The 15,940-nt window shown below is 39.4% G+C and overlaps 1 protein-coding gene across 6 annotated transcripts in view; it reads left to right on the top strand.

The window, feature by feature from the left end:
- Nucleotides 1-462: 462 nt before the first annotated feature.
- Nucleotides 463-15,940, top strand: part of mib1 (MIB E3 ubiquitin protein ligase 1) — a 54,382-nt gene continuing 38,904 nt past the window's right edge. For all 6 annotated transcript variants that reach the window (XM_086171893.1, XM_086171891.1, XM_086171890.1 and 3 more), the window contains exons 1-7: nucleotides 463-1,325; nucleotides 2,015-2,186; nucleotides 4,524-4,653; nucleotides 7,843-7,947; nucleotides 8,762-8,828; nucleotides 12,860-13,064; nucleotides 13,483-13,666. In XM_086171893.1, coding sequence (XP_086028019.1) covers nucleotides 1,097-1,325; nucleotides 2,015-2,186; nucleotides 4,524-4,653; nucleotides 7,843-7,947; nucleotides 8,762-8,828; nucleotides 12,860-13,064; nucleotides 13,483-13,666 — 1,092 coding nt within the window. In that variant the 5' untranslated portion in view covers nucleotides 463-1,096. The remainder of the gene's footprint in view (nucleotides 1,326-2,014; nucleotides 2,187-4,523; nucleotides 4,654-7,842; nucleotides 7,948-8,761; nucleotides 8,829-12,859; nucleotides 13,065-13,482; nucleotides 13,667-15,940) is intronic.

The raw sequence follows: 15,940 nt of genomic DNA, 5'->3' as shown, positions 1-15,940 counted from the left end.
GGAAACACATGCAACATGCGGGATTTAGCTGCATACACCCTTCACCGATGTCGGTCTTCACAACCTGTTTAGTTTAAGCTACAAAGTGAAGTTTAAAAAATGCCATAGCAAAACAGTTTTTTTTTGCCACGAAAATTCATTTATTATAAAGTATGTCTTCATGCAGTGAGATATTTGAACATTTGTCAAGAAAGCACCGCGTTTACCCCTCCCCCTTTCTATCATTCGTTTCAATTAAAGAAATCAATGTCGCATTGAGTGTTATGGACACGGATAGAGCCTTAAAGGCAATGTAATAACAAGCCTGTCGCGGTAACAGAAGCGGCTAACGGGTTCAAATTTTAAAATTAAAAAATATATCTTTATTTTAATATGATCTTGTGTCTGAATCATTTCTGCGTTGAGAAGGCTATGCACGGCGCAGGCGCGCAGGCGCGCAGCTAGTTGCCTTGTTTTCGAAGCATCGCGTCTTCGTGATTGCCGTTTCCCTTCGTAGCTAGTTGTAGCATGTCTGAAGTCGGAAAGATGATTGATTATAATGGCGACGCATTTTCTCTGAGATGACTCCGGGGAATCGTCTCTGTCAAAGGAAGGGAACGCGACGAATGGATCTTCAGCATAATACAAACCATCATTGGGATCAACAACACCTTAAGGAATAACATTTTCCTCAACGACAAAAACTTGCTAGCTTTGCGTTAGCTAGCAGTTCGGCTAGCAGTTTAAGAGGTAGCTTTCGTGTGTGTCGAGTGGATGAGAGCAGCTGCAAGTCCGGTGAACACTGGATAAGCTAGCAATGTAGCTCCTTAATGAACTTTGGTATTATATTGTCTCGTATTCTTATACACTATGCTTAACTGGTATGATATTATTGCAGTTCATTAACGAGAACTGATTTAAAAAGAGACTCAAGGCTCCTTGGTTCGCTGATTTAGCCGGCTGGCTAGCTTTGTTGACTGTTCAGTGTCTTTCCTGTAACGGCTTGCTTGTACTTGCATCTGGAGAGTGTTCACCAGTTCACCAGTAGCTAGCTAGCTTAAAGTGCTAGCTCACTAACTTTAAAGGTCTGCTGCGGTATCGCAAGATCTTTTCGTCAATGACCACCGGCAGGAATAACAGAGCGATGATGGAAGGAGTTGGAGCGAGAGTGGTCCGTGGACCTGACTGGAAGTGGGGGAAGCAGGATGGTGGAGAGGGACATGTCGGCACCGTCAGGAGTTTTGAAAGTCCGGAGGAAGTCGTTGTTGTCTGGGATAATGGAACGGCTGCGAACTACCGTTGTTCTGGAGCTTACGACGTGAGGATTTTAGACAGTGCACCCACAGGTAACCCAACACATAATTTAAGTTACAATCTTTTTATTTTGCGTTATCGGTTTACATTGGATTGGTAGTTTTCCTTAACTGGGCCTTGGTGGTTCCAGATACTTGTATGTGACTGTCCGTTTCTGTGTAACGAAAAGGTTATATGATATTCACGATCTTTCAGTATGTTTGTTTAGTTTCGGTAACCTCCCGGCTAAACGTATTTGACGAGTTGTCAGAAAAATATATCATATGCACGGTGTCGGTCCTTATATGAACAACCTCAAAAGTAGTATTGGTTGTTACAGCATTCATTTATGGGCGACTTTAGTTATATCTTGCAGTCTGTCAGACTAACATACTGCAATCTTTTTTCAACAGCATTTGTCATCATCTGTTACACATGACCACCTCATTTGTTTCACTGAATATTCACCTGATGATGCTTCTAAAGAATCTGATTGATCCGTTTGATTAAAAAGACTGTAACTAGAAGAGATTCAGAGAATAACAACAGTGATCCCTTGTGGATTTCAGATTGCAAATAAGAAAAGATATTTGTTTTTCCTTAGTATATGCTCTTGCATATTCTTTTTATTTTGCAGAGGGATAAATTTTACAGTAAGTTTGTCGGGAAAATGTGTCTGCTTATATAGATATGTTGATAATTACACATAGACTTTCATTATAAAAAAACTTCATACCTTTAGGCATCAAGCATGATGGAACCATGTGTGACACCTGCCGTCAACAGCCCATCATTGGTATTCGCTGGAAATGTGCAGAGTGCACCAATTATGATCTCTGTACAGCCTGTTACCATGGAGATAAGCATCACCTGAGACATCGATTCTACAGGATCACCACTCCGGGCAGTGAAAGGTCAGTTCACCTCGCAAAATTTTCCAGAATTGTGGTTAACCTTCGACCTACATATGAGGGTGAGGAAGTAAGCAGTCAGGTAATCCTGAGCACTTAAGTGTGACAAAATAAACCTCACTTTCAGCTTTTGGCCTATGTGTATGTTTGTGTGTCAGAGTGGAAATTGGTAAGTCTTTGGCCTGCCTCAGCTCTCAGGCAGTGGGAATTCTATAACTGTGCTCCCAAGCCTCAGTTGCCCAGCAACAGCCCAGCCCTGGTTTAAGATTCAAATATAAAATTTATAAACACATATATTATTTATATTCATATATTCATTACATACATTAATATTTTCTCAAAAATAAATAGCTTACTTTTATAAAAGAACTTCTTGTATTTGTGTGTTAGGACAAGGCTTAGTAATTACATTTATTATCCAGCTCAATAGAAGTGTGTTTTGACTAGAATGTCAGAGCCTACGCTCAGTTGCTATAATGGAATATTTCTCAATGCATTTCAGAGTATTGCTTTGTCAATTACAAACTATGTTCCAAAGTTATTCGAGATTCCAGATATTAGTGATGTAACAAGATGTAACATAACTTGCTGTCATTCTATGACCCTGAGAATTCTAATTTTTTTAACTTTGATTTTCATATATGTATGTGTGTGTGCGTGCATGTGTGTGTGCGTACGTGTGTGTGTGTGTTTGTGCGCGGGTGTGTTCATTTTTAGGCTAATATTAGTTTTTATAGCTTAAAATTAAATGGATATTGTACGTATCTAACTTTATTTCAATGAAGCTCTGTAAGGTCATGTTTTAGATCTTGTAAAGCAACTTTAATTGGAATTGATTTGGTTTAGCTATAGTTTTTCAAAAGCTGAGTCCTTACAGTTGGAAGTTACTGTGCTTTGGGTCTATCAACTGATTGTGTTGGCTTTATGTTCCTGTTTTTAGTTTAAGATCAATACATAAAACTACCGTCATTGCCTTGTCTGAACAGATGCTCAGGGGGAAACTATTACAGATGTGGTAAAGACTTGACAGGGAGGAGGCAGAGAAATGGTTTTGAATTAATTCTTGTGTGGACACGATTGTGCCAGATCGCTCTGTTCGAACCTGCAGAAAACCTTATATGGTGACTAAGGAATTTCCCAAGCTATTACTAAAACTTGCAGTTAGAGATAATTGACCTGTATCCTTACTTGCTTGTGAGTAGGAATTCCACTAAAAACCTTTAACCTCTGGTGCATAGGTAACTTGTATATTTCAAGCCCATTCAAACAAAAGCAATTTATTGAGGAACACATGGCCTAACAGCTGCCTGCCTTTTCTACTTCCGTTCCCCCAAAGAAAGGCGTTGCATAATGCGCAATGACTGCTGGAGGTGTCCCCATGTCACACATCTCCACCAGCTCAGTGGGGTATTTTGTTACACCACAATAGATCTTTTCACTAACTACTGAGAAGGGAGTGGTTAGAAACAAAAAAAAGTGTTTGCATTGGTTAGAAACACACTGTCCAGCTGCCATGCCTACCATCAGGATTAACATTCCATTTTGATGGTTAAATCACAGTGGGATATTTTATCCAGATTTGCCTTTTTATTGCTTTTGGCTTTTTAGCTAAACTGGAACTGACAGCACAGTTCACACAGTTATTTTAATTTTCAGACATTTCCATTTATTTACCTGCTGCTTTTGTAGTTGCACTGCAATGATTGATGGGTATTAATGAAAGGGTAAGCAATTGAAAGTAAAATGAGAGTACAGTGAACCTGAAAAATTATTGCAACTTTTAATGTTGATACTTTTAAATAGTTGTTTCCAAAAGTAGTGTAAAAGGTGAAAATCTACAGGGAGCATTACATTTATTCCAAGGATACAATTAATTTCAATTTCACTGTACAGGGAATCAAGTTTCTACACTGTACATGTGACAATTAAGGCTTTGAGTCTTGACTCTTTAGTTGGTTGCTATAATTTCTTGTGCTTGGACAGGCACAGATAGGTACTCAGTGCCTTGAGTCTTACAGTATATGGATGATTCATGCTTACAAATTAGATGTTGTTAGAGATGATCTCTTATCAATTATTTCCATCTGAATCAAGCCAATTTGTTGAAATTGTGTCATATTGTACTGCCACAGCAATCTGCATACAGAGGATGGTGGACCAAATGCGCAATAGCATTTTAGTAGATAGGAAAAGGATAGTTTTAAAGTTCTTTTGTTTAAAAAAAAAGGTAAAAGTGCAAGGCTGGAAATAAATTACTATTCTGAGCACTGAGCACTTGAGCTTTTTGAGGTCATTAAAAATCCAATTGATCTGTGTTTTTTTTTTCTTCTATTGGAGCAGAGTACTTTTGGAGTCGCGTCGTAAATCAAAGAAAATTACAGCCAGAGGGATCTTCACTGGTGGCCGGGTGGTGAGAGGCGTAGATTGGCAGTGGGAAGACCAGGATGGAGGCAATGGAAGGAGAGGAAAGGTATGTTCTACAGTGCTCCGGGGTAATATTTGCTGACTCGACCGGACAGCAAAAATTTGTTATTGTTTTATTTCTTAATAATTATAATAATAATAATAATAGTAAAAATAAAAATCAATATAATACACAGCAAGTGGTAATGCTATAGCTGCAGCTTTGCTCAAGAGGAATTTTAGTGTAGAGTAATTGGAAAGGTTATTGAATCGATCTAAATCACATCCTATTTTCATGTAGTCCTCCCACATACATCTAAGTGTCTTTGAGACTGTGGTCCTTATTGTGTTGATGGTTATGTCGACCACCTTAAATGGCAGCCTATGCCAGTGTGTAAATGTGAGAATGAATTGAACAAATTCGTACTCAATGAAGTGTGCTTAGAGTGCCTTTAAAGTAGACATACAAAATAGACTCAAACAGTTTTCCAGTGATGCCATGATAGATATATTATTGCAGCAGTATACAATGAGAGTACTAGCGTTACCAGCTGCAACATTGAAGACTAATATATATGTCACTTCATTAGTAAAACATCAAGTAATACATTATACTAAGTATGTAGGACTTAAATTTTCAACAGGATATTGCTCTAATCTGAGACTGTTGCATTGTCTCCTGACTTAAATCATGCAGCAGCTCTTGATAGATTTGTAACTTTGAAGATGTGTTTTGATTGTGATTTACTGATATCAACACCTACTGCAGCTGCATAGACCTTTGTTATCAGTATATATGGTTAATAGGTGGCATGAACAAGGATACTCCAATTTCATAGAAGCACTAAAACCAGTAAGATATGGATTCCAATCTGTCTTTGCAAAGATGTGTATTACTTGACCTTTTAATGGCCACTTATGAATACATTTAATTTTTCACAAAATCAGGATTATTCTGTTGGACTTATAATACTAATTTTACTTATGATAAGTTGTATTGTATCTCAAAAACCAATATCAGTGAGCCAACCCCCCAAAAAAATTGCTTGGAAAGGGGAAAGAAAGAGTATTATAGTAACTTGAAGCATTCAGGGTTATACAGAAAAGATGGAGAAACTGAAAACTCATGTAAAGAATAAGAATACTTAAGTTGACATTTTAATTTTAATAGTATTTTGGCTATTTCATGGCATTTGTTCTAGAAAGTCTTTGGACATTTTTGTTGTAATTTTGCAATAGCAGTCTTTTATTTAGATTCTGGTTTGTATGCCACAGCATTAATTTGATAGTCCTTTTGGGAAAGTTTTAGACTTTTTTTGCTGTATTTACTGGCATATCTCAATAGTATTTTTTGGTTCTTCAAGCAATATTCTTGACATGAAAATTGTTGTTATGTCTTTCATTCTAGGTCTTTCCCCAGTCTAACAGGAATAACAATTTGGCCCATTTATTAGCTTTCACAGAAAGCAGCCTGAAAATAAGTGAATTTATGTATTAAAATAAGCAACGCTTTTTAATGAAAATGTTGGACATTACCCTTCAGCTCTTCTCTTGACACATTCTCAATCTTATGAAGACAGTATGGTGGTTGGAATGAAAAGAATGATGTTACATTTTTATCCAGGTGTTGTCTTGAAATTCAGATTGACTTTTCATAACTTTTAGAGCAGTTTAAATTACATTTTTTTTCCCTCTTGCTTTCATTGCCTATACTTTTTTTTATCTTATTTACTAAGTTGGATGATCTCACTGTGATAGGAAATCCTACCTTTCGAAAATCACCAAGAATTGTATTGTGACTTTTCTTTGGATTTTTTTGGTTGTAAGTTTGTCAGTCAAAAGAGTGACTCCCTTTGGTGATAATTTTTTTATGTTTTGTTGTTTGTTCTTCAAAGACTATTGTTAAAATATTTTACCTCAATGTGGTTGAAATGAATTGATTGAATTAAAATTGCAAGTATAAAGTAGAATGAAAATAATATGCACTTAAGTTTAAGTATTGTATAGTCTTATAGACAATAGTCTTTTGCATTTTCAGTATTTGGTCCTAACTATACTGCTCAAAAATAAAGGGAACACTTGAACAACACAATGTAACTCCAAGTCAATCACACTTCTGTGAAATCATAGTGTCCACTCAGGAAGCAACGCAGATTCATTTTGACTTGTTTTAAGGACATTACATCAAAGTTGGATTAGCCTGGAGTGTGTTTTTACACTCTAATTTTGAGTGTGATTCCTAATCCAGACCTCCATGGGTTAATACATTTAATTTCCATTGATCATTTTTGTGTGATTTTGTTGTCAGCACATTCAACTGTGTAAAGAGCAAAGTATTTCATAAGAATATTTCATTCATTTAGATCTAGGATGTGTTTTTTAAGTGTTCCCTTTATTTTTTTGAGCAGTGTATTTAGCTTCTATAGAGACTCCCAGTTTTTCTCTGTTGTTGGTAAGTTTTTCTTATCAACTATCCAATCTGCTAAATTAGGATTTAATTGTATTTTCAAGGTTAACCTTTTAGTTGAATGTCAATAATCTTTTGAGAATACCTATCAATCAAAACCAGTTAACCCATTACATTACTCATTCTGTTATACTGATTGGATGTTCCATCATGGAGTAGGTCTTTCCAAATACGTTGCCATTGGCAACCACTATCGGAAATGTGAAGTGAACTGACTCTTTGGAATTGCACTTGTATTCAAAAAACTTAGAAATTTGAATGGCTTGAAAGACTGACCACATGGTTCTTCAGAAACATAATATTTGAGTTTCACCTCATTGCTGTTATAACGTAAGTGATAAGTGACCAGTTTAAAGATGGATGGATAGTGATATCTCAGACTTTAATATAAGCAAATACACTTTGAATGCACTTAAAAGAGTGCCATAAAGGACAGTGTCTATTTGAATCCTGTAAAAGAAAGTCTTACAATAATAAAGGAAAGACACCAAATAATAGCCATCTACTGCAGCTTACAAAACACTCAAAAGTATTGTCTCTGTGTTACATTACATTACATTAATTGAAACTCTTAAGCTGGTGAAATGAATAGTTTGACACCGGATCCCTTTCACTTGAGACATACAAGATGATTGTCAATACCTCCACTGAAATACTTCCTCTGACAATACTACCAAGCAAATATCTTTATTTCATTTGCAGCAATTTCATTTATCAAGAGGGTTTCACTCTAATTGTTCCCTTTTCCCCTATGGTTCTTCCCATCACATTTTACTTCTTTATTCACAGGTGACAGAAATCCAGGACTGGAGTGCAGCAAGCCCACACAGTGCTGCCTATGTACTATGGGATAATGGGGCCAAAAACCTTTACAGAGTTGGATTTGAGGGAATGGTGAGAAATGATCCTGTATGACTCCTCACACTCACACACGTACAACTTTTTAAAAGATCATCTGTCCGTCATCTTTTGTCTCTGACCATTAGGCCTTTGTCAGGGTTTTGTGAAACCCCCAAGTATGGGAGAAGAATTGTTGTAGAAGCAGCTGGGAAGGTTTTTGCATAATAAAAGCAATGTGTTTTGTTTTTTGAGATGAGAGTGAACATGGAGGTCAACATCAGAGTAGACGGCTATTATTTTGAGATGGTTGTGTTTGCAGTTTTACATGTATCACAAATGAAAAGGATCTTTCTCATTCGTTCAGACTTATCTTTTTATCAAAGAGACCAATAGGGTTTCTTAGTTGCATAACAGATTTGTCTATTGTCAAATAAGTTTAAATTGTTTGCGGAAGATGGTAGATATTTGTTTCAGCATTCAATATGTCTGAATATAGATTATCCGCTGCAGTAGCAAATTTTTTCTTCTTTTTGACTTGTTTCCAATTTAGTGTATCATCCTAATGCATTTTCCTGTTCAGAAGTTTCTATTATGTACACATCCAACTAAACTAAGATGGTTTGCTCTCAAATTGCTCAGCTCATGATCTGTGCCCCATAACTGTCATTTGAGTCTTTACAAATAACATTTTTATCTTTGTAGCAATGTGGCTTTTTATTTAGTGTCCTGGCTTTGGAGCACTAACATTTTTGATATTTTAGAGAAACACATCACAAAGTTTTCAAATTCTCAGTTGCAATTTTTGTAATTGTGTTTATCAAAAATGAATTTCTCTACATTGTTATCTTTATTTCTTTTTGTTTCAAAGTCTGATCTGAAATGTGTTCAAGATGCCAAAGGGGGTTCATTTTACAGAGACCACTGTCCTGTTTTAGGTAAGTAAGGCTGTGATATGTATTTGTTAGTGGAGCACCAATTTTTCTCAAATGTATTGTGGTGCAGTGAATTAATGAGTATTAAGTATGGTGCTAATTCTACTTAACTGTTTATGACCACTTGATGGCAGCATTTCATGGTTAGCAGACTCAGAATTATTTTACAGATTCAAGCCATGAAATCGATTTATTAAAGGAACACTGATTGAATTTTCAAACGTTGCCACAGTAGCCTTAAGTAGTTTCCTGTTTGAATTGTGGCATAAAATATCAATATCGTTTTGTGATGATTTTTTGTTGTTATGTATATTTCATATAATGCAGTGTAAAACATTGATTTTTTTTTTAACCACTGTGTAAGGGGACACACAGGTATGGCTGACAGATAGTAGAAATTGTCTGATTTCACATAAATGGTCCAACAAAATGATTTGTCAGTGCCTGCAATGTTGTGACAGGCAGAGCAATGAAATACTCTCTCCTAGCTGGTAGCTGTATTGTTATAGAGTGGAATGTTTTGGTGTGCAACAGGATTTTTTTTTTCATCGAAATAATGCTACATGCCTCAAAAAAGTTTGGGTCCCCTATCTGGCTTCTTTTTTTCAAATGTTTCTGAATTATATCCATATTTATTATATATATTTTTTGTAATTTGCAAAGTTAGTGTAATTTTTGCAGATCTAAACCTGCCAATTAAAATAATAAAGAAGAAACCAAATTTGTAGAGCAAAAAGGTAGTCAATTGGCATGTTATTGCAATTTACTGCAATTGATTGAAACTTTATTGCAATTGAATGATTCAAGACGGAAGTGCGTGTAGACGCAACAGCCCCTCGCTCTCCAGACCTTAAAGTGTTTTGTGCTTTTTTTTTTGCGTTTTTCACGTTCGTCCCGTTGGTCTTTGGGAATACTGGAATACAAGCACAGTTGACAGGATCTGTAAGACATCTGCAGGAGCCAGCCTCAGGACCCCATGGATTCTCTACAAACCAAGAGAATTAAAGAGCTTGGACTACTCCACCAATCCGCAGCTACATCAGACTCTACTGCACCTTCTCCCCCGGAAAGGAAGCAACAGAAGCAGTGTGCGATGAAGCAAGAGGGAGAAGCATGGAGGGAGCTAGGTTAGCGGCTAGACCTACTCGACCAGCCGTACCATCCATCCTTCTAGCAAACATACAATCCGTGGACATTAAATGGATCACGTAAGGCTGCAAAGTACAGTGAATCGAAATGTGAGTAATTGCTGTGTGCTTGTCTTCATGGAAATGTGGATTAACAACAACATCCCAGACTGCTGTACAACTGGAGCAGCCAACATGCTACCGATCAGACAGAGCCCTCATAAACAGAAGAAAGACTTGCAGCAGTGGAGTCTCTGTTTACATCCATGATGCATGGTTCTGGGACACTGGTGGTTTGCAAACACTGTTAACCTCTGGCAGATTTTATGATCATTAGGTGCTGTCCTTTCTACCTACTGAGGAAACTTACAGCGATTTTTGCTTGTTGCTGTTAACATCCCAACAGCAGTGACAGGAATCTTGTTCTTAGTAAACTGCACCAGGCCATCAGTGAGCAACAGACAGCACACCCAGATGACTTTGTCATCCTCATTGGTGATTTTGATCATGCTGATCTGAAGGCTTTCCACACAAAACTTCACCAGCATGCTGATTTCCTAACAAGAAGGGATAACACCCTGATCTTGGTCTACATCACCCACAAAGGAGCATAAAAGGCCTTTCGCGTCCCCCACCTTGGACTCTGACCACATCACTGTTAAGCTAATGCTGGCTTATAGACCCAGGATGAAGGTCATCAAACCGGTTTAGAAGCAGATTCAGATGTGGCAGGATGGGGCCTCCTCTGCTCTTCAGGACAGCTTCGATATGACCTACTGGGACATGTTCAAGCAGGCAGACACCTACAACAACCACACAGAAACTGAGGAGTGCACAGTTAATTCTTACATCAGCAAATGCATTGATGATTTGACTCACACCAAACAATCATCACCTGAACTAACTTTAAGCCATGGCTCACAGGGGCTGCCCACCAGCTGCTTAGGGCCAGAGATAACCTGGGAGCAAAAAGAGCCAACCTGCTTGTGTTGCGTCAGGAAAGACAAATGCATCTACATCAATAAGATAACCCACCCCTTCAACAACAGAAGAGATGATGGAGCTTGTGGCAGGGCATCAAGACCTTCACGGACTACAAACCTGTGCCACAGCTCTTTGATGACATCTGTCTGTGAAAGAAGGATGTCTTCACACACATCTTTAACACTTGAGGCAGGTGGCTGTTCCATCATGCTTTAAATCTACCGTCATTGAACCAGTGTCAAAGAAACCTGCCCCAGCCAGCTACAATGATTATCGCCCTGCAGCAGAAGACGCAATCTGCTCGTCTCTCCACCCAGCCCTTGCCCACCTGGACACCAAAAACTCTTATGTGAGAATGCTGTTCCAAACTTCAGTTCAGCGTTCAACAGCATAATCTCTACAGCTCGTCAACAAACGTCCAACACGGGCTCAACACCTCTGTCCGCGACTGGCTTCTGGACTTCCTCTGGCTGCTGGACTTCCACAAGCAATCAAGAGTCTGCAACAACATCTCGAGCATCATCACACTCAGTACAGGGACCCCCCCAGGGCTGTGTGCTCAGTCATGCTCTTCAAATTGTTGACTCAGGTCTGCACAGCAACCCTACAGCCCCAATTACATGGTGAAGATGACGCAACTCTGGTTGGTCTTATCACCAAGGGTGATGAGACCTACTACAGGAAGGAGGCCAATCTTCTAACCTTTGTTGTGCAGAGACAACAACCTCCTGCTGAAGGTCAGCAAGAATAAGGATATTATGATAAACTTCCGTAGAGGCCACACCAAGCATGCTTACTTACCATCAACGGTGCCACTGAAGCAAGAGTGAGCAGCACCAAATTCCTGGGGTTGCACATGACTGAGGACCTCTCACCACTAACACTGCATGACTGGTGAAGAAGGCACAGCAGTACCTTACTATTTTTGCACTGAACTGTACAGAAACGTCTGCAGCTACTCTCTATGTTATACATAAGTTTTTACATATCAGTTTTCATGCTGTTAAATCTCTGCCATCCTTTCACCCCAGTACCAGTAGATTGTATTTGTGTACTTTATGTTTTATAGTTTAATGTTTAGTGTGCACTTCAATGTTAGACCATTGCTCTGTTCTCCAGCCTCAAAAACATACTGTACTGTTTCAAAACTTTTTATGGGTTTATTTGTGGCAAAAAAGAGAGGAATTAAAGATAACCTTGATTATTACGTTGTTCGTTCTCTTCTTGCCAGCACTTGTACTCAGCATTTCCTTCACTAAATCAGCACGCAAAAGTAAAGCCTTCTCACATATGAGACACAAATGCTATCTGCAGCAAGCTGTCTTTCATTAATCCAAACTAACAATCACTTTTCTACCTCTTCTAAGGCTGTTAATGTAGTCACACTAATGTAGATGATCCACATTAGCCATCTTTAGCTCATCTTTGTTATTCAGGATTGTACAGATGTTTGACTTTGCCATGTTGTGGTGCTTGGTGAGATCTGTTATTTGAACACTGCTCTCAAATTTAGTCGCAATTTCCTTCTTCAGATTGACCTTATTTCTTAACACTGCTAGCACCAGCACTCCCAACTTTTTGGGAGCCGTAATGAGGTCTACCTCACTGAAAAATAGAGAGAACACAACAATGAGCAATGTAAACAACGTGGAATACAACGCCACATGGAGGAAAGCTCATGAGTTTATTTGTTTGTGTGTTCATGCCCTGAGGCTTGTTTGCAGCTGGATTCATAGGCCAATTTGTTCATGATTAGGGGCCTTTGGGGCTTCTTCGAGTCTTTGCTTGAAGAAGTTTAACGCATCCAAATGGTCAGAATCATCCTTGCAAGCTCTTATGCTTTGTTGTTCAAACGTGAAGGTTGTATAATTTTTGAGACGTTTTTGACAGTCCAATTCGTTAATTGACTTTACTTTATTTTAGGTGAGCAGAATGGCAACAGAAATCCTGGCGGCCTTCAGATTGGAGACCTCGTCAACATTGATCTGGATCTTGAGATTGTCCAATCTCTCCAACATGGTCATGGGGGATGGACAGATGGCATGTTTGAGACCCTTACCACCACTGGCACAGTGTGCGGCATTGATGAAGATCATGATATTGTTGTCCAGTATCCAAGTGGGAACAGGTGAATCCATAGATTGGTTCAATTTGAATTGCTCCTTGCCATTAGGACTGAATCATATCATATCTGAATTTCCCTGTTAGTTAATGACTTAGGCATTATCTTTCCAGGAAAATGTCAATTCTAACTGAAGCTGTTAATCATTTAACAAATTAATTGTAATTATCATTTGTAATACTTGATTAGATTGCAAAAGGTAGTTATCCTCTACAGGAATGCTACTCTGAACTAATTTCCAAAAGCTTTTCCATCTACCATAAAATATATGTGCTCTGAAAAAAAATCTGATTTTCTTTTTAGAAAACAAGGATCTTATTTAGTGAAAATAATGCCATTTCTATTTATTTTCCATAATTACTAGGTTTTTAATTCATATTATGAATGAATTTATCCTTTTGTGTATTCATTTTTGTTCCCTCAGGTGGACATTTAATCCAGCAGTGCTGACAAAAGCTAATGTAGTTCGTAGTGGAGAAGTGGCAGCAGGAGCAGAGGGAGGCAGTTCCCAGTTTCTGGTGGGAGACCTGGTCCAGATTTGCTATGACATTGACCGAATCAAGCTGCTCCAAAGAGGCCATGGAGAGTGGGCTGAGGCAATGCTGCCTGTAAGTTTACGTAGCAAATTTTTTTTTTTGTTCTCTTTTTTTTTTTTTTTCTTCAAAACTAATTTACCTGTCAGAGGGTGTGAAATATTGATGTATAAACTAAAAGTAATGTGTGTGTGTGTGTGTGTGTGTGTGTGTGTGTGTGTGTGTGTGTGTGTGTGTGTGTGTGTGTGTGTGTGTGTGTGTGTGTGTGTGTGTGTGTGTGTGTGTGTGTGTGTGTGTGTGTGTGTGTGTGTGTGTGTGTGTTAAAGTCGGACTACCAGGCCAATTCGCCAACAAGAGCTTTCAGAACATCATTTGTGGTAATCTTATTCTGTAAATGTCAGAACCAGAGCTATTGTCCATTTGTAGCAAAAGCAACAAATATGTCCTTATTCATCCAGATCATCATTTCAGAAGAAAGGAAATCATGTTGAACAAGAAGGCCTGCTTGGCAATCTCAATTCTTCTGCATCCTGATGGTGTAATGCCATGTCTCAAAGGACCATGCTTTCTGTACTGAAACACTATTAAGCTAACATAGAAATTTGCCCTCCCTGTCGACTTCCCTACAAAGTCTTAAGATGATTACTTTTAAATGCCTGGAATTATCCACAATGTATTGTATGGCAGAAACATTATATAATACCTTCATTGGAACTCAGGGGCTAAACCCTGCCTTCAAACAACAACCATGTACCATTAATGCTCCACCAATCTATCCATTCATCTATCTTCTACCGCTTACTAGGTTCAGGTTGCAGCTGAAGCAGAGGGGCCCAGACTTCCCTCTCCTCAGCAACTTAGTCCAGCCCTTTCGGGGGCTTTCACAAGGCTTTCCTAAGCCAGCCTAGAGACATAGTCCCTGCAGCGCGTCCTGGGTCTTTCCCAGGGCCTCCTCCTAGCTGGACATGCCTGGCACACCTGACCAGGGAGGTGTGTAGGAGGCATCCTGACCAGATACCCGAGCCATCTCATCTGACTCTTCTCTGTGTAGAGAAACAGCAACTATGCTGAGCCCCTCCTCGATGGCTGAACTCTTAAGGCCTGTCTCTAAGGGAGAGCCCGGACACCCTGCGGAGAAAACTCATTTCGGCCACTTGGAATTGCCACCTTGTTCTTTCCATCACAGCCCACAGTTCATGATCATAGGTGAGGGTACGAATGTAGATAAACCGGTAAATCGATCTTCCATCAAGACAGACTCCACCGAAGTCCACATCACTGCCAACGTACTGATCCACCTGTCGATCACCTGTTCCATTCTTCCCTCACTCGTGAACAAGATACTTGAACCTTCCTACTTGAGGCAGGACCTACTCCACCCATTTCTGTCTAAGAACCATGGTTTCGGATTTGGAGGTGCTGATCCTCATCCCAGCCCCCTCTTCACCTGAGTGTCTGGAACATGCAGCCTCAATTCTGATGACTAGACTACAAAGTGGATCATCAAACCTAAGGGGCTGAAGGTGTGTTGGTGACAGGTGTGAACATCATGTTCAGGCCTAAAGGTATGCAAATGTGCAACTTTCATTATGCCCAGTACTTGACTAGCACACAAGTCCCGTAACAAAACACAGCCTCCTCCCTAAGGGGCCTGGTTCCAGAGCCCGAGCTGTGCATCGAGGTGAGTCCGACCATCCAGTCAGAACTTCTCAGCCTTGTGCACTAGCTCAGGCTCTTTCCCCTGCCAAAGGGTAATGTTCCATGTTCTTTAGACAGCTTCTGCAACTGTGGATTGGACCTTCAAGGTCTCCCAACCTTTCTCACATCGCATCCAACCCACTTGGCCCCTTCTGTGGTTAGTGAGCTCAAGGGAAGGGGATCCTCGTTGCACTTTCAAGCTGAGCCACGGTTGCAGGCATGGGCACCAGGCGCTCAAGCCCAATCCCCATATTGTCTTCGTCATTGGAGTCTTCTGAGATACGCTTTGTCTGGTCCCTGACCCAGGACCTCCATACTTTGGGTCACTCTACTAGGGGCATAAAGCTCCCGACAACTTAGCTCCTAGTATCACTGACTGTCAAAACCCTCTGCCACTAGAAGGTGGCAGTTCCAGGAGAGGGCTCCACCAATCTTAACAATGTACAGTCTGGTCACAGTATGCTTTATACTATTCTATCATATGATTGGTGAGTTTTGAGTTGTTGAGAAGAATTTTGACATGTTGGGCCTGTTTGCGTCTGCTTTTTTAAGAAAATACCAATGTGTAAAGCTTCCCATTGAAAAGGTGTGCCAATTTCAGAGGATGTCTGGACTCTGCAGTTATTGAGTTGACCAGTTTTCTACATAATA

This window comes from Fistularia commersonii, chromosome 25 (assembly GCF_037954325.1).
Source record: "Fistularia commersonii isolate RoL2024-O1a breed Wild chromosome 25, RoL_Fcom_v1.0, whole genome shotgun sequence".
Taxonomy (NCBI): Eukaryota; Metazoa; Chordata; class Actinopteri; order Syngnathiformes; family Fistulariidae; genus Fistularia; species Fistularia commersonii.
The sequence above is the reverse complement of the archived record's forward strand: the minus strand, read 5'-3'. Positions and strand labels throughout refer to the sequence as shown.